This window comes from Trichosurus vulpecula, chromosome 7 (assembly GCF_011100635.1).
Source record: "Trichosurus vulpecula isolate mTriVul1 chromosome 7, mTriVul1.pri, whole genome shotgun sequence".
Lineage (NCBI taxonomy): Eukaryota > Metazoa > Chordata > Mammalia > Diprotodontia > Phalangeridae > Trichosurus > Trichosurus vulpecula.
Window position 1 is genome coordinate 243,906,603 of NC_050579.1, and position 19,841 is coordinate 243,926,443.

General features: G+C 38.3%; 1 protein-coding gene across 1 annotated transcript in view; it reads right to left on the reverse strand.

The window, feature by feature from the left end:
* The window catches only part of LOC118857871 (HLA class II histocompatibility antigen, DQ beta 1 chain-like), a 39,053-nt gene extending 22,212 nt beyond the window's left edge, over positions 1 to 16,841 (reverse strand). The window contains exons 1-3 of the mRNA XM_036768353.1: positions 16,814 to 16,841; positions 16,361 to 16,642; positions 15,765 to 15,875 (exon numbers count right to left, since the gene is read on the reverse strand). Of these exons, the coding sequence (XP_036624248.1) occupies positions 15,765 to 15,875; positions 16,361 to 16,642; positions 16,814 to 16,841 (421 nt within the window). The remainder of the gene's footprint in view (positions 1 to 15,764; positions 15,876 to 16,360; positions 16,643 to 16,813) is intronic.
* Between the last annotated feature and the right edge of the window lie 3,000 nt (positions 16,842 to 19,841).

Genomic DNA, 19,841 nt, shown 5'->3' on the forward strand with positions numbered 1-19,841 from the left:
CTAATCAGCAGCTCAATCTGCCCACCATCTATGGGCAGAGAGCTCGGGAAGTGTAGGATTTTGAAAAGTCAGCCTCTAATCTGCAACCTGACTTAGTTTACCTAAGGAGTGTGTTTAACAATGTTGTTTACTTATGGGATAGATGAGATTATGATTCTGTTTAAATTATTTTCTCCAACTTGGATGGCATTCGAGGAAGCCTAGGTTTATGAACCTGTCTTTTTAAAACTTTTATAGACTAAAAGAATATTTGAGATCACAATATGTAAAAAATATATAAATCTGTCCCTTTGATATAATTTTCACTATAAAGGCTTGTCAAAACCTCTAGTCTTTTCTCAGGGATTTTTTAAATTCTGAACCTATACTTAAGCATAATAAAACCTAAGTTTTTACCTTTGTAATTTTTGTATTGTGGTAGATTTCAGCAGTAGTAGTAACTTAACCACAAGAGTAGGACAAGGCATTTATCTCCTAAGCCTTTTACCTTTTTTGCCTAAATTCCTTGTGCAACTTGTTTTTGAGGCACATAAGTAACACAACTCTATGTTTTGGCCATTGTCTCTGAGCCCCAGCTTGATGACTGGTTGGTCAAAGGTGATCACCAGGTGGTCTAAAATTAACTCTTTGGAATGGTCTAAATGGTTAGGTATAATTGGTCAAAGGATTTAGAAATGCCTCAGAAGTTCTGGTCTGATCAAAAATAGTTTAATAATTTAATTAGAGGTCCCCTTCCTGGCCTGGTTAAAATTCATCCCTGGGTGGTTGTATCTGATTGTAAAAATACAACTCTTGAAGAAATTAAAGATATCTATATACTTATGAAAAAATGCTCTAAATCACTATTGATTCAAGAAATGCAAATCAAAGCAATGCTTAGGTAACATATCTTAACTGCCAGATTGGCTAATATGACAAAACAGGAAAATGATAAATGCTCAAGAAGATGTGGGAAACTTGGAACACTAATGCATTGTTGGTGGAGTTGTGACATGATCCAACCATTTTGGAGAGTAATTTGGAACTAAAACCAAAGGGCTATAAAAATGTGCATACGATTTTTCCTAGCAATACCGTTCCCAGGGCTGTATCCCAAAGACATAATACAAATGGGAAAAGGACCCACATGTACAAAAATATTTATAGCAGCTATTTTTGTGGTGGCAAAGAATTGGAAATTGAGAGGATGCCCATCAATTGGGGAATGGCTGAACAAGTTGTGGTATATGAATGTAATGGAATACTATTGTGCTGTAAGAAATGAGCAGGTGGACTTCAGAAAAATCTGAAAAGACTTATATAACTAATACTGAGTGAGGGGAGCAGAACCAGAAGAACATTGTATACAATTACAGCCACATCGTTTGATGACTAACTTTAATAGACTTGGCTCTTCTCAGCAATGGGAGGTTCTAAGACAGCTCCAAAAGGCTCATGATAGAAAAAATTATCCACATCCAGAGAAAGAATTGTGGAGTCTGAATGCAGATTGAAGCATACTATTTGCTCTCTCTCTCTTTCTCTTTTGTTTTATTTTGTTTCTTCTTTCTCTTAGTTCATTCCATTGGTTATAATTCTTCTTTACAATATGACTAATATGAAAAATCTGTTTAATATGAATGTACATGTAGAACCTATATCAGATTCCATGTTGTCTTGGGGAGGGGCAAAGGAAGGAGGGAGAGAAAATTTAAAACTCAAAAACTTGTGGAACTAAATATTTTAAACTAAAAATAAATAAATACTTTAAAAATTTTTAAAAATAAAAAATAAATTAAAAATACATTTCTAGCATATAATGTTGCTGTCACCACCACCATTGAAAGCTTTGGACTGACATAAACATTTCTGAAGGGCTCAGTGATTTACTTTCAGTTAATTTGGTTCAGTGAATTGGTTTCAGTGATCCTGGTTTTGTAGAAAAATTTGATTCTGAAATCATTCTTCTTTGGGGTCTCTAAGATTCTGGTTCAATTATTCTTGGAAAAAATTTATACTCTAAGTATGGGATCTAGTCAGCCTGTTTGTTCTAAAGACACCCCTATAGTTTGTCTTCTCAATAATTTAGAAAAGATTCACTTGAAGTAATTAAAAGTATCCAAAGTTTAGTTTGTTCATACATATGTATATATATATGCATATGTGTATATGTATTATATATGTATGTATATGTGTGTATATGTTTGTGTGTGTATTTTTCCCAAGAAGGATACTTTGGTTTTAACACCCTATGTGGTCTTAGACTGGCTACAGAAAATTCAGTATCTTTAAAAGACAGCTTATCAGCACATTTGAGCAGGCCCTGAGAATCAAGAATTCTGCCGTAATTTGAAAATACTACCCAATAATCGGCGTTGGCATCTATCTCTACAAATGCATCTATAGGCTTTGAAAACCAGAACACTCTGCCTCCTAATAAAAGCAAGGAGCAAGAGTCCTAGCCCTAATTCCTAGCACAATATGCTTTATGCTTTTCCCAAGAAAAGTGGTGCTCCAGAGACTTGGAGCAAGTTTAGGGAGCTTAAAATTAGTTGATTGTTAGTCTTCCATACTTAAAGATGACCAAGATGACATTGCTATGTCAGGGTCAATGTACATTATATCTGACTGTGGCTGATCCAACCAAGGGAAACTCAGAAGGTTCTAGCACAGGCCAGGCACAAATAATCTGTATGACCATTTGGAATGGAGATGTTCATGCATCTCACATTTCTTTTGAACTACTCCTTTTCTGCTTTGCTCATGGAGCACAGAGTCTTTTTTGATGTGGGCATGACATGCTGAGTGGTCTTGTTGCAGTATCTCCCATGTATGACAATCAATTCCAAAATACTTCAGACAGATTTTGAGTATCCTTGTATTGCTTCTTCTGACCTCCATGTGACAGCTTGCTCTGCGTGAGTTTTCTGTAAAAAATCTTTTAGGCAAACATACATTTGGCATTGGAAACACATGGCCAGGCCATCATAGTTGCACTCTCTGAAGGAGAATTTGAATGCTTGGCAATTCAGCTCAAGAAAGGGCTTTAGTGTCCACTACCTTACCTTGCTCAGTGATCTTCAGAATCTTCTTAAGACAATCCATATGGAAGTAATTCAGTTTCCTGGCATGACACTTATATACTGTCTTTGTTTCATGGACATACATGAGGTCAGCCAAAAGCTGTGAAGACATTTTGCTTGGTAGATAACCTTATATGCATACTTTCCTTCAGAACCTCCCAAACACTGAGATAGTTTTGGGAATGCATGTGTCCACCTCATTGTTTATGTGTATATCTTGGAAAAGTACCTTATCATATGTCAACATTACAGAGTTCACTCCAAGAAAGACAAACAAAAATAGAGTGTATGCTCATGTTTATTTCTCTCAGAGCAGGTGAATATGCATATTGATGCATTGGAGTTCTTTGGAAAATGAACTCAATGAAATACCAGTTGAAGGAGACTACATAACCATAGATCAGGGAAGTGCCCCCCTTCCCTCCCTTACTGATTCAGGATGCCTGAGTTAGCCAAAACTATATTTTCCATGTCTGCCAACCAGAAATGGGGGAATATCATAAAACATGAATATCACAACAGGATAGTGCCCATAAAACGTCAAGATAAGAGAAATGCCTTAATCAAGATAGTGTTCAGTTCAAGACACCTGGTCCTTATCAGTTGTAACAGAAGAATGCTCCCATTCACTTTCATCCAGTATTGTGAATGCTGACAAAGCAGGCATATTTTGGGTTTATTTGGGAAGCATGCAAAGGATTATATGTTACCTCAGTGCGAGCCAAAATTCCTTTTTCTTAATTAGCCAATCCAGGTTTTAGGTGTTTTTCAGGTGGGGATTCAAGCTGGCATACAATTCCCCTCCTTGTGGTCAAAAGTGTGCTGAAGGCACCATGTGCAGACCAAGAAATGTATTGGGAAAACTTTACTCTTCTTCAGGGAGTGGAAAGAGGAGTTCTAGCAGTCCTTTGCAACTCCTCTCAAAAGCCAGTAAGGAAGGCACCAAAGGAAGCCTGAGGTAGGGGAATGAGGGGCATGGCAAAAGAAAGTCATACAGGCAGGCAAACAAAACCAAAACCAGGGTAGCCTAGAGATATAGGCCAACTGTGTATGGCATACAAGGATCTGGAAAGGGGGGCTCAAATGAGAAAGGACCACTTCCTCTCACAGACCTGGTCTGGATTCTTGTCCTGTGTTAGATGTCTTCTTCAGGACCTTATGGAACTGGACTATGATACCTCTTCTGGGCTCAGATGTCCACTCAAAGCAGGGACCATCTTCAGATGATTCAGGAGTCCACACTCACAAGTTTGCATCTGTGGGAGTAGTCAGAAGGACCTGAGAGGGATTCTTAGAAGACATATGGGTTGACTATTGAGAGAAAAGAGCATAACATAGATCCTTGGTTAAAGACACTGAGATGGTCCAGTTTCACAGCCATGCAGGGTTAGGTTAAAACAGTACAATTCCAACCATAAAATGAACTCTTCTGACTTTTAAAATTATTGGACAGATATTTTGATAATGGGAAAATCTAATCATTCTCCCTTAAGAGAATATCATTCCTACATTATCATTTGGCCATGAATATAGGTTAAATTTGTAAGATATTCATACTTGCATCCTATTATAGTAACTCAGAGATTTTCCAGTTTTTTAGTATATACTATTTTATATATTATTATATATTTTACATATACATAAATCTATTATTAAATAGATTTAGTATTATAATTACAGAACTTCTTGATTATAGAAATTTGATATAAAAATAAAGAGCAGGATATAGTTATAACAACGTCATATATCATAACAGAGGGGGAAAACTTCCTTACCTCTGTTTGATTCTAGGCATAAGTCATATCTGACAGCTGATCATGTAGTCACAAAATGATAAAAGCTCAGCTCAGGATTAACCAGGTGAGAATTTTCCATTTTGGAAAGAATTAGCACAAGTGTGTAAGGGGTTCTTGAGAGCCTAATGAGCTTGGGAGTTGAAACCCAAGCACAGTTCCATGAAAAAAGGAATTATCTGGGGCTACACAGTCCGGCTCGGCTCCTCCTCCTCTGATAAGGCAGGCTGTGAACAGCACATGCCCCCTTTCCAAATAAGCACTGGACATGAGTTGTCCACCAGCTGTGATGCCTGGCCTTGGGGCTCCTGATAGGCTCAGAGGATCGTGCACGAGCTTGTTTGCACCCGGTAATGAAGGCTAGTACTGCATAAAAATCCTGCTTGCTGAAACAACAGACAGAGTTGTATCCACTCTGACTCCCGCCTCATCATTGCATCCCAAGATTGGGGTCCTTGCTGGTCGGGGACCCCCAACACAAGTGGGAAATAGAATCAGGAGTACCTGGTGGGGAAGAATGATTCAAATTTCCCCTACAGTTCTCCAGGAGTTGATATACTACATCTCCAAATACAGATATCAGTCAGCCTTGAAGCTTAAAAAGTTGCCAGCATTTTTCTGGGTTTTAAGCAAACTATCATGTAGTTACCTTATGTGTAATTATAGAGATATTGTTGTCTTAATTTCTGATTCTTGATATCTGCTCCAGGATGGATTTAAACTGGAAAAATAGAGTAAGATAAGCTCTTGTATGTGTTAACTTTTAACTGTTATAGGAAAAACATGAGGAAAAATAATGTTAACAACTGTACCTAGCCCGAGACTGTGCATAGTGAAACTTGCTAATTGAGGTAAAATTTCTTGGGACTGTATTTAGATATTGTTCTGTGTTTTGGCTTTAGGTATAACTATCTAAATAATCATCAAATTGATAAATCATCATTCAAGGGAAATGCCATCTAGTGCGTGAAAGGAATGCAATCTGAGAATTGTTATAGGTGAGTGTCTATACCTGGGAAAGGTGAAATGCCCTTACAAAGATAATGACAGTACCCTCTTAATTTAGTTTCTCCATTATTCTAATTCCTCTCTGAAAAGGAAATTTTCCCATATGCTTCATTATGAGCCTGGCTATTATACCCCATGAATAATGTGGAATTTTGCTGAATAATTGACTATTTAAAAGAAAAACGCCAACTTTGACTCTTGTCTGGAATCAAACAGTGCTAGGAAAACTTCATTCTATTACACATATGTCAGGTTAGTCTGTGCCCTTGAAGAGACAAGCTTGGAATTGTTATAACCCTGTCCCTACTTCTTCCTTTCATAGTAAATGTCTATAACCATGACAGGTAAGATATAAAAGTTTTTTTTTAATTAATATAATGAATCTTGTTGTTGCAATACTCAAAACACCTCTGACTTAGTGTGATAGTTTGCAAGTATGAAAGACTTTTGTGTTTTTTTTAATTTTACTATTCTAAATTTGTAATTATTATTTCTTTTGAATTCCTATACTAAATAACTAGGTAAATAAATTCTTAGTCTTGCCATCCATCTCCTTGTTAATGATTATGCATGCATGTGTAACATCAGGTCTGCATAATGCCACCTCTTTTCTAGATGAAATGATGATATATGCATATGTATATCCTCAAAGAGGGGCTAGGATAAAGATGTGATGTGACAAAGATGTAAAATTTTTTAGTTTCATACAAACTTTACTTTGAGAAAAGCAACAAGACTCTTTTCTCAGAAATAGAATGTGTTCCTGGTGTAATTGGCTTCTAAGTGTTTCTATTAATAACAATGACAAAAGTACAAGTAAACATGACATTCCGGGATGATTTGTTTTTTAATTTTTTTTCTTTTGATCCTGAAGGTAATTAAGAACAAGATTGAAAAAGTACGGAAAAGCACTAATCATCCTTTAGGTTCAATCAAGTAAACATAGATGATTTGTTGTCATTGTGAAAACAGTTTTTCTTCTTTTCCCTCTGGGATATACAGGTTTTAGTTATGTTGTAGTAATGTTCTCAAAAATTAGTTGTGGATTTTACATGTGAAATTGCATTAATAGTCAATTATTTTCCCATATTTCAAAGTTTTTCTCTGATAATATTGAGAGACAGAAGAGCTTAATTTTACACATCAGGACCTCATGGACCCTTTTAACATTTCTTCCTTTAGTCTGTACATGACATTACTCACATCAGGTAGAGGGTTCGGGTAAAGACAGAAAAACAAGCAGTATGTAAAAACTGAAGTTCTCTGAACTCTCAGGTGAATTACAGGTTCTTATTTTGATATTCTTCTTATAATTCTCTTGTTAATAAGGTTAGTTCTATAAGACTTGAGCTGGTTTTCATGACATGAAATAGTTACCAGAAGATGAAATTAAAGAGGTTCTGTTTGACCTTACTGAATTGTATTAGGTCTTATCACTAGCAGGTTTTTAGCAGCATTTAGGGAACCTCTGCAAGTGACTTGGAAACAGGGAAGCAAATCTACCAGGAGGAGCCCTGTCCAGAGTCATACTGGAAATGAGGCATATTCCAGAATTTCCAAAAGAAAATGTTTTGCAGAATGAGTTGGCTACATGAGCCACTAAGGCCTAAGAGGAAATCAGCTGTTTAAATGGAGTCTTGGAATAGATTATGAGGAGCAATCTGGATTAAGGAGATCTCATCTTATTTAATATTAGTGACCATTAATATTTCCTGGTGCTTGTATTTGCTTGGTTAAGTATGTGATTCTTTGATCTTTGAGGTACTGAAGACCTCTCTATAACCAAAACAAGGCAGACAGTGATGGGAACCTTTCATTTTCTTTTGTTATACTGTTTCTACTGAACATCTTGCTGATTCCTGAAATATGTTTCCTATTAACCTCACCCAGCTTAAAAATAAAAAAAGTCTCATGGAATGATACTATCAAGGTAAGACTTTTTCATTCCCAAGGTAAGAAATCAATGAGAGGCCGGGAATGCACTATCTTTAAAACCTCCAAAAATATTTTATTTGTGGATGATTTTCCCTAACACAGAGTCTCAGTGATATGCAAATCCTTGGTATCAATTAACCTACCATGATGTCTTTAAAATGTAGCCCTATAGATTTTATAAGTGTAGGATTTTTCAATCCTAGTGTTTAATCTATAACCTGACTTAGTTTACCTATTGAGTCTGTTTAACCGGATATGTTTCCTTAGTGGATGTATGCAATGATTTCCTTGTTTAATTAAATTTGTTCAACTTTTATCACATTAAAGGAAGAATAGTATTGTTAATTTGTCTTAAAAAACTTTGATAGCCTAAAAGAATATATGAGATTGCAATATGAAAGAATATATGAGATTTCAATATGGAAAAGAATTTATTTCTCTGACATAATTTTCTCTACAAAGGTTTATCAGAAATTCCAATTTTTATTCAGGTTTTTTTTTAATCCTGAACTTGTGCTTGATCATATTAAAACATAGTTTTCCTAATCTCTACAATTTCTGTGTTGTGGTAGATTTATTGCAGCAGAAGTAAGCTCCTACACAAACTCAGAGGGGAGATATTTCTCTGATAACTGGGTCCATCAGCTTCACAAGGTTGCCAAGGAGGTCCTGGACACAAAGGAGGTTAGGAAACTGTTGTGTGTAGTCTACCAATACCTGGATTTCTCATCACTTCAATCTCAACTTATCCCAAAATAGGCTTATCTCCCCAAAAGCTTCTCTTCCTTGCTGGCTAGTCTCTCTGCCTCATCTCTCCCCATCCTCTACTCAGCTATCTAATTGGTCTTCCTAAAACAAGTTTATGTCACTCTTTGATCCAATCAACTCCAGTGGCTCTCTATTGACTTTAGGATCAAATAAAAAAATCTTTTTTTTGGCTCTTAATGCCCCTCATAAATTGGCTTTTATATATATATATATATACACATATATATATATATATATGTATATACGTGTATGTGTGTGTGTGTGTATGTATGTATGTATTACTGTCCTTCATGCACTCTTTGATCTGTGACACTCTATCCAACAACTCCTGGCATTTTCACTGGCTGTCTCTCATCCTTGGAACACGTTCTTCCCCCTCTCTTTCTTCTAGCTTCCCTGACTTCAAGTCCCAGCTAAAGTCCTACCTTCTGCGAGAAGCTCTTCAAAGTTCTCCTGCCCTCTGAGATTATCTCCATTTACCCTGTCTAGCTCTTGTTACTATGCATCTGTTTGCATGTTGTGTCCTCCCTTACACCATGTGCTTGAGAGCAGGGACTGGGGTGTGTGTGTGTGTGTGTGTGTGTGTGTGTGTGTGTGTACTTTCCTTTGAATTCCCCCAGCTTAGCAGAGTCCTTATTTCATAGTGTGCTCTAATATTTTTTTCATGTAACAATATAACTTCTTATTTCTCTGTCTTCACCTCCATTCACACATGCGGAAATTCCCATGTTATTTTTGATTCTTCCTTTCCCATGGCCAGCTACTAGGTGCTGCTAAATTGATCTCAAGGGTATTTCTCATGTTTGTTCTCTCTTCTCTATTTCTAATTTTCTCTTCTACAGGAGTGGTCTTCACTAATTCCCCTTTGGAATACTGTACTATCCCCTAATATGAACTTTTCAATGTATTGAGGTAAATATCAAGTGTAGACTTGGCCTTGATGGGTCCTGCTAGGTGCTCTTCCTAGAAGATTCTTATTCTCTCCTATTTTTGTTTTCTTTTACAGGTCTCCTAGTATTTTCATTCAATATGATCCTGACCTGTTACTTCTCATAATCATTTCACCCAAATCCATTATTCTTAATGAGGGAATCAACATCCTTCTAGTTATCCAGGTCTGAAACTTCAGTGTCATCTTCACTCTCCTCACATACCCAGTCACATAATGTATGTGTGTGGGTATTTGTGTGTGTATGTGTGTGGGGTGTGTGTGTGTGTGTGTGTGTGTGTGTGTACAATGTCTCTTATATATGTCCCCTTCTCATTCAAGCCTTCATCACCTCATGATTATTGCAACAGCTTCCTACTTCATTTCTCCCACACCAATTCTTTACAGATTTACTGAAGAAATTTTCCTAAGCTATGAGTCTGACCCTCACATATAATTGATAAACTCCACTGCTTCCTTATTACTTCCTTTTTCAAGACGTACACAAGGATAATGTTTATTATTTAAGAGTTTTCTATCTGCAAATGTTCTGTTTCCTTTGTTTAAAAAAAAGAATCTTTTGTTTGTCGTTACATAACCTCCACTTATGAATACATCCCTGCAATATACATTGGCAATAAAGTCAATACAAAAGCAAATGGTATTAATAAAGTTTTACTTTCTTAAAAATGCAATGAGGGGCACATGATGGGAAAGCATTGGCTTTATCAACATATTAGCCAGGAAAAATGAGCAAAAGTGATAGAAGGAATGTCATCAGAATGAAGGATGACAAGAATGAGGTGACCCATCAGGTAGGGAAAGTGAAGGATTCCTGGGCAAACAGCCTATAAAGACCACTGGTATTTACACAATTTTAAGAAATGTAGAGGAAGGCAACCAGGAGGCTTGGTAATCATCCTCTGTAGGACTTATGGAAGGATATGGACAAGAGGAACTTGGGATGAAAAGATGTGGATGGGTTGCAATCTTCACCTCCAAAGGCAGATCCCCAAGGGCTAAAGTTTCCTCTGTTCCCCCCACTATGTCTCTGTGTCACTGAGCACCAGTTGATTCTCACTCCTCCAATTTACTGGGGAGATGGCTCAAGGGACAAAAAATGGATAAATCACTAGTACAGGACAAAGGAGGGTGGAGGGGGACTTTGAAGCTCTGTTGGAGAAATTCCAGTGTCCAGACAGAGGCAAAGGTTCAGGGAAGGAGCTATTCCAGGGAAGGGGCCAGCAAAACTAATCTGGACATCAAGGCACAAGCAGGAGACCTCCAAATATTAGAGGAGGCTGTGAGGGGTCAAGAGATCCAGAGGACACAAGCTTGGGAGTCATCTCAGGAACCCTGCAGAGGACATAGAAAAGTCATAGAAGATTCTACATGAGGGTCTTAACCCACAAGTAGAACCACTTCTTCCCAATAATGGCCCCCAAGGCTCTTGTTAGGTTCAGACCCCACTGGACAGGGACTGTAGTTATGAGAACCCTGATCCCACCTAGGTCGAAGGATCTTACCTGTTGGTTGTTGGAGCCTAATTTCCTGGAAAGGAAAGAAGAGAGGCAGACATACAAATCCTTGTAAATCCTAGAGTCATAGAAGCAAAAGGCACCAAGGTTCTGAGCACTGTGGGATGGGGGCTACTACCACTGCTTAGCCCAGTACATGACACCACAAAGGAAGCACTTAATTGATGCTTTATCCAAACATCTACAAATGTATGAGTGGATGGTGGGGAGTGAGAATGGCAGAGGGAAGGGGCTAAAGGCTGGAACCTGACACACCTCCCAAGGACATGTCTCCTAGTTAATATGGGATTCCCAAAGACTTTTGAGCCCTGGGATCTGTTCCCTTCACCACCTTCTATAAGTTCTTGGGGAGAAAGAGGTGAAGCCAAAGCCAAACCACCTCTTCATGCCTGACCTGTGCATTGGTAACTAAAGAAGGACTTTCTTACTATTTCAGAATGATAAATTAATTAAGTCTCTTTGGTTGAGTCTTAATAGGTGCAAGTTCCCAGACCCAAAGCCCTAATTACTACACGCTAAGCAGATGTGGGCATGAAGCCCCCAGGGCCCTAAGTGGAGTTGCTAAGACCAGATACAATAGCATGCGTTTAAGTTCTGGTCATTCAGATGACATTTGATGATGTCAAAAGAGTGTATAAAAAGAGAGAACAGAGAAGTTTGCTTGGGAGTCTCACTCTTGGAAGAGTATTGATGTGGAGACTCTGGGTGGCTAAAGTTAAGAGCCCTCCAGCTTCTGAACCCAGATGTTGATGCCTTCTTGGTAACTATGAATTGTATTTGCTCTGTTTATAATGTATCTTTGTAATTTGTTTGTATTTGCTTTGAAGTTCAGGGTGCTGGCTTTTTCCCCTGAACTAAGTGAATGATATATATACATATATATATTGGATTGTATTTCAGATATCAGTAAGGCAAGATTCATAACCTGGAGGATGACCATGAACATGCCTGTATGGTTCAGAATTGCAAAATATAAAAACTCTCTAGGTAGAAGGCAGAGGAAGTATAACATTTATTTAGGCACCAAAGAATCAGATCCCAGAACCAGTAAGTCCAATTGGATATAGCAGTAATTGTATTCCAAAACCAGTAAGCCCACATCAATGTAGCAATGAGGAGATTAAAACACAGTGCCACAGCAAAGAGCAAAGTCATCCTGTAACCTTCCTCCTTGCTACAGCTTTCCCATAAACATTCATTCAGGAATCCTAGCTGTTTTGCTTGCCTGTGCCTCTCCCTACTCAGTCCTCTGGTCTGCAGCTCTCTGGTGTCCACTCTCTCCTCAGCACTCTCTTCTGCAGCTCTGTGGACTTGGAGTTCTTCTTGTTGGGCTGAATTTTGAAGTCTAGCTTCTCTGACTTCTTTTTTATATACTTGTATGTATTTTTATATTTAATTTATTTAATATATTTAGTTTTCAGCATTGATTTTCACAAGAGTTTGAATTTTCTCCCCATTTCTACCCTCCTGCCCACTCCAAGATGGCATATATTCTGATTCCCCCATTCCCGAGTCAGCCCTCCCTTCTGTCACCCCACCCCCTCCCATTCCTTTTTCCCTTACTTTTGTAGGGCAAGATGGATTTCTATGCCCCATTGCCTGTGTATCTTATTTCCTAGTTGCATGAAAAAACTTTTTTTTTGTTTTTGAAAATCTGTTTTTAAAACTTTGAGTTCCAAATTCTCTCCTCTCTTCCCTGCCCACCCACCCTCCCTAAGAAGGCAAGCAATTCAATGTAGGCCACATGCATATCATTGTGTAAAACCCTTCCACAATACTCATGTTGGGAAAGATTAACTATATTTTGCTCCTTCCTAACCTATCCCCCTTTATTGAATTTTCTCCCTTGACCCTGTCCCTTTTCAAAAGTGTTTATTTTTGACTACCTCCTCCCCCATCTGCCCTCCCTTCTATTGTCCCCCCCTTTTTATCTTCTTCCTCCTTCTTCCTGTGGGGTAAGATACACAATTGAGTGTGTATGATATTCCCTCCTCAGGTCAAATCTGATGAGAGCAAGATTCACTCATTCCTCACCTGCTCCCTCTTCCCTTCCTACAGAACTGCTTTTTCTTGCCACTTTTATGTGAGATAATTTACCCCATTCTACCTCTCCCTTTCTCCCTCTCTGAGTATATTCTTCTCTCATCCCTTAATTTGATTTTATTTTTTTAGGTATCATCCCTTCATAATCAACTCACCCTGTGCCCTCTATCTATCTATCTATCTATCTATCTATCTATCTATCTATACATATATATATATATATTATATATGTATATATATAATATACATCTATACACACATATATACATATATGTGATATATATACACACACACACATATAAATATGTATATACATATGTATATTCCCTTCAGCTACCCTAATACTGAGGCATCATGAATCATAAACATCATCTTTGCATGTAGGAATATAAACAAAACGGTTCAACTTTAGTAACTCCCTTGTGATTTCTCTTTCTTATTTGCCTTTTCATGCTTCTCTTGATTCTTGTGTTTGAAAGTCAAATTTTCTATTCAGCTCTGGTCTTTTCACTGAAAAAACTTGAAAGTCCTCTATTTTATTGAAAATCCATATTTTACCTTGGAGCATGATACTCAATTTTGCTGGGTAGGTGATTCTTGGTTTTAATCCTGGCTCCATTGACCTCCAGAATATCATATTCCAAGCCCTTCAATCTCTTAATGTAGAAGCCGCTAGATCTTGGGTTATTCTGATTGTGTTTCCACAATACTCAAATTGTTTCTTTCTGGCTGCTTGCAATATTTCCTCCTTGATCTGGGAGCTCTGGAATTTGGTGACAATATTCCTAGGAGTTTTCTTTTTGGGATCTTTATGAGGAGGTGATCGGTGGATTCTTTCAATTTCTATTTTACTCTCTGGCTCTAGAATATCAGGGCAGTTCTCCTTGATAATTTCTTGAAAGATGATATCTAGGCTCCTTTTTTGATCATGGCTTTCAGGTAGTCCAATAATTTTTAAATTATGTCTCCTCAATCTATTTTCCAGATCAGTGGTTTTTCCAAGGAGATATTTCACACTGTCTTCCACTTTTTCATTCCTTTGGTTCTTTTTTATAATATCTTGATTTCTCATAAGGTCATTAGCTTCCACTTGCTCCAATCTAATTTTTAAAGTAGTATTTTCTTCAGTAGTGGTCTTTTGGACCTCCTTTTCCATTTGGGTAATTCTGCCTTTCAAGGCATTCTTCTCCTCATTGGCTTTTTGGAGCTCTTTTGCCATTTGAGTTAGCCTATTTTTTAAGGTGTTATTTTCCTCAGTATTTTTTGGGTCTCCTTTAGCACATCATTGATTTGTTTTTCATGGTTTTCTTGCATCATTCTCATTTCTCTTCCCAATTTTTCCTCTACTTCCCTAACTTGCTTTTCCAACTCCTTTTTGAGCTCTTCCATGGCCTGAGACCAGTTCATGTTTTTCTTAGAGGCTTTTGATGTAGGCTTTTGACTTTGTTGACTTCTTCTGGCTGTATGTTTTGGTCTTTTTTGTCACCAAAGAAAGATTCCAAAGTCTGAGTCTGAATCTGAGTCTGTTTTCGCTGCCTGGCCATGTTCCCAGCCAACTTACCTGACCCTTGAGTTTTTTGTCAGGGTATGATTGCTTGTAGAGTAAAGAGTACTGTTCCTAACTTGAGGGGATGTGCTGTTGTTTTCAGAGCTATTTCTATACAGCCAGTTCTGCCACACCAGCACTCCTCCTCCCCCAAGACCCAACAGCCTGGACCTGACTCAGATCTTAAGCAGGCTCTGCACTCCTGCTCTGATCCACCACTTAATTCCTCCCACCAGGTGGGCCTGGGGCCAGAAGCAACTGTAGCTGTAGTTCTGTAGCTGCACCACCTCCGCTGCCCCCCCCGGGGGGGGTGGCCCAACTGTGAACTTTCATTCTGTCCCCCGCAACTTTTCCCACTAACCTTCTCTGTTGTCTTTGGTGTTTGTGGGTTGAGAAGTCTGGTAACTGCCACAGCTCGCTGATTCAAGGTGCTAGGGTCTGTCCCGCCCAGCTCCTGGTCTGGTTGGTCCTGCTGCCACCCATGCTAGGCTCCATTCCCCTCTGCTCCCATCTCTGTGGGAGATAGACCTCACCCAGGGACCATCCAGGACGTCCTGGGCTGGAGCCCTGCTTCCCTCTGCTATTTTGTGGGTTCTGCAGTTATAGAATTTGTTCAGAGCCATTTTTATAGGTTTTTGGAGGGACCTGGCCGGGAGCTCAAGCAAGTCCCTGCTTTCCAGCTGCCATCTTGGCTCTCTCTTCTGACTTCTGAATTCTCATTTCCCAACAGCTACTTTATGGGTGTATATGTTCTTTTCAGAACCTGAGGGCTTCACGCACAAGAGGCAAAAGTATGTGGGAAAGATCTTTACTCACTGATTGGCATCACAAATGAATGTGGCTGCCTCTCTTAACTGGCCCTACCTGAGCCCTATTGAATTGGTGGGAACCATCGTCACTCACATTATCACCACAGATTGTTAACCCCTTAATGTTACTTTCCTTAGTAAAGCAGATCAAAGAACCTGTGCTGGAAGTGTTCTTGTTGTTAGGCTTGTGTGGGTCCGTCACCCCCCACAGCAGCTGCTAGATGAATTGTTGCCACAACTTGGGACTAGATTTCAGACACAATCAAATATCCTCCCTCCTCTTGAGGAGATCATGTGGGCAGGGGGCCCCAGGGCTTTCCCCAGATTATCTCACCTTTCTGACTCCTCTTGTGGACAATGAGGCCAACCCCAAAGAAGATCAGCCCCAGCACGAGGCCCCTGACTCCAGTCAGCATCTTACTCTGGGCAGATTCAGACTGTGCTTCTGGGGAAAAGAGACACCAAGGATCAAAACTATCCCTACAGGAGCCAGTCCCATGGGCAGAGCAGACAGGACTAAGGGGAGCCTTAGAAGTTGACTACATCCTGTCTAAGAAATAAAGGGACAGATGTGCAAAGGACTCAAGAAGTGAAAGCTCATCAGAGGACACTGACATCAATCCATCTCAAAGCCTAGCTCCCCTACCCCAGGGGAAATGGGTTTATAAACTGATCACAGAGTCCCAAAGGGAGGCCAACTACCAGGGTTGGTGTCAGTGAGGAGGCTGACAAAGTTCTAGGCCTCCATATATCTTATGTCAGGACTGCCATTAGGGGGCTGTACTAGAGAAAGGGGAGGGTTGGTAGCACTACATTTATTAACCCAATGTAGAAGAAAAGAGGGCACAGGACACACACTGAGAGGATCTCAGAGGTAGCTCCATGTTCTGAGCAATGTTGGAATTGCAGGGTAAGGGAACTCTATCTCACTCCAGTCCAAGATGGCATGTCTCTGAAGGCTAGAGAGCTTCACTTGACAGGTGTAGACATCTCCATGTTTGGGGGTGATTTCTAGCATCACCAGGATCTGATAGGTCCAGTCTCCATTACTGATCAGGCCTGTGGACACAATTCCAGATGTCTCCTCCTGCCCATTCAGGAACCACCTGACCTCAATATCTCCAGGATAGAAACCATTGACAGAGCAGACAAGCAGGTTGTGGTGTCCCAGGGGAGCTATCTTGGATGGATACACAATCACCTTGGGCTCAACTGGAAGAAAGAAGAAAGATCTTGATTGAGGGAGTCAGAGCAGGTCTTCCTAGTCCAGCCCCCACCTCTGTCACCTGAACCATAACCAGGCTCAGGTCTCCTCTTCTCCCCAGGGCCATAAATGGGCATCTTGGTAGACATTTAAGCTCCCTCTAATACTAGAAACCTGACCTAGCAGGAAGTGGGCCCAAGAGTCCATGGTTCTGTTTACATATGAGCTATTATGAAAAAAATATTCCATATTAGTCACAGTTGTGAAAGAAGAAACAGATTTTTAAAAACCTTGAAAAAGAATAAAGTGAAAAAATATGCTTTGATGTGCATTCAGAGTCCATCAGTTCTTTATCTGGATATAGATAGCATTTTCTTTTGCGAGTCCTTTGTACTTGTCTTGGATCATTATGTTTCTGAGAAGAGTTGTGTCATTCATAGCTGATCTTCACACAATGTTGCTGATCAGTTTGTACAGGTCTTTCCAGGGTTATTTTTTTTATTTTATTTTATTTTAGACTCAAGACCCAGAACACAAGTACAGAATAGAGAAAAGGAACAAAACATATCATAAACTCAAATATTGAAACTTAATACAAAGTAAGAAGAAAAAAAAGCATGCTATGCGCATTGCAGAACATAGAGTATTCAAAATATATAACAACAGATTTTCATTTCAAGGAAGCCTATATGAAAAATAATACATGTTGTGCTAAGAATTGTCCATATTTTCTTTTCTTCCTTGTGAATTTTCTTTTGTTCTCTGCTGTGCATTTTTTCATTTTGTTCTTGCCCCGCCCCCAGAAAGCTACAATAAAGTTTAGGTATGTTTCTCTATAGTTATAGATACATACATACACATATGAATATATATAAACATATAATTTCCCAAACATGCCCTACTCCTGAGCTTTGTTTTTATATCTGTGCATATCTCTTATTTTCTATCCGTCCTGATTCTTCTACTTTACTTCTCCCTACTACATTCCCCTCCTATTACTTGCCTACCGCTCTACAAAGATCCCTCCCCTATCCGCCCATTCCCATAAATCTAAATACCCTTCTATACCCCCCTTTTACCAATTCCCTCATTCTCCCCTCTAAAAACTCTTCCCTTGTCCTCTACCCCTTCTCTATACTCCTACCATTTTATTTCTTCTAAATTTAGAAGACTTTTATACTCTTCTAAATATCTATGGATTTTTCCCTCTTAAACACATTCCTGATGAAAGCAGGTTGCCAGAACTACCAGCCCTCCTCCCTCATCTAATTCCCCTGTATCCTTTCTTCCTCTTGCACCTCATTTGTATAAAAAAAATTACTCTTTTTAGCTTTTCATAAATGGGCTTACTTTTTAAATTCATATCGTAATCAGGTTTACCCCAATCTTTGTTATGAGCTTGCCAATTGTTAATAAGAACCTTAGACATACATTTACATTTTACATTATATAAAAGGTAAACAGTCTGTCCTTATGAATCCCTTATAATCAGTCTTTGTTACGTACCTTATGTTTCTCCTGGTTCTTGCATATAGAATCTTCTATTAAATTCAGTATTTTTTAACAGTCTTGAAAATCTGAGGGTATGTCAAATATCCATTTTTTTTTCATTCAAGACATTAATTAAATTTGTAGGGTATGATATTTTCAGCCAGAGCCCCAGGTCTTTTGCTCTTTGATACATTGTGTTCCAAGGCCTGTGGTGCTTTAATGTCTCTGCTGTTAGGTCTTGTGTAGTTCTAATTGTGGCACTATCATATTTAAGTTGCTTTAATCTTGATACTTTTAATATTTTATCCTTGAGCTAAGGGTTTCAGAATTTGACTCTGATATTCCTATGAATATTCTTCATAGCTTCTCTTTTAAGTGGTGATTGACGGATTTTTTTTTCTATTTCTACTTCCCTGCCTTGTCCTAATTCTTCAGGACAATTTTCTTTAATTATTTCTTGTATTATTGTATCAAGATTCTTTTTTTGATCATAACTTTCAGTTAGTCTGATTATTTTTATATTTTCTCTTCATGATCTAGTCTCCAAATCTATTGTTTCTCTTATAATATGTTTCATTTAGATATAAAGGCTAATACTATAAGCAATCTGGGAGAGCAAGATATAGTTTATCTGTCAGATTTATGGAGAGGGGAAGAATTTATGACCAATCAAGAGATAGAAAGCATTACAAAATGCAAAATGAATAATTTTGATTATGTTAAATTGAAAAGTTTTTGAACAAACAAAGCCAAGGCAACCGAGATTAGGGAAGAAGTAGAAATTTCGGAAAGAATTTTTACAACTAGTGTCTCATTTTTAAAATATACAGAGAAATAAAAAAAAATAAAAAAAATATACAGAGAAATGGGACAATTTTATAGGAATACAAGTCATTCCCCGATTGATAAATGGTCAAAGGATATGAACAGGCAGTTTTCAGAGGAAGAAATTAAAGCTATCTATAGTCATAGAAAAAAATGCTCTAAATCACTATTAATTAAAGAGATGCAAATCAAAACAATCCTTAGGTACCACATCTCACCTGTAAGATTGGCTGACATGACAAAACAGGAAAATTATAAATGCTGGAGAAGATATAGGAAAATTGGAACACTAATATATTGTTGGTGGATTTGTGAACTGATCCAACCATTCTGGAGAGCAATTTGGAACTATGCCCAAAGGGCATACTCTTTGACCCAGAAATACCACTTCTAGGGTTGTATCCCAGACAGATCATACAAGTGGGAAAGGATTAGTATGTTCAAAAATAATGATAGCAGCTCTTTTCATGGTGGCAAAGAATTGGAAATCAAGGGGATGCCCATCAATTGGAACATGGCTAAACAAGTTGTAGTATATGTATGTAATGGAATTATATTGTGCTATAAGAAATGAGGAGCAGATGGACTTCATAATAAACTGGAAAGACTTATATGAACTGATGCTAAGTGAGTGGAGAAGAACCAGGAGAACATCATACATGATACAGTCACATTATATCTATAATGACTAACTTTAATAGACTTGACTCTTCTCAACAATGCAAGGTTCTAAGACAACTCCAAAAGACTCATGATGGAAAAAGTGATTCACATTCAGAAAAAGAATTATAGAGTCTGAATGCAGATTGAGGCAAACTGTTTGCTCTTTTTTTGTTGTTTGTTTTTGTTTTGTTTCTTCTGTCCTGTGGTTCATTCCATTAGTTATAATTC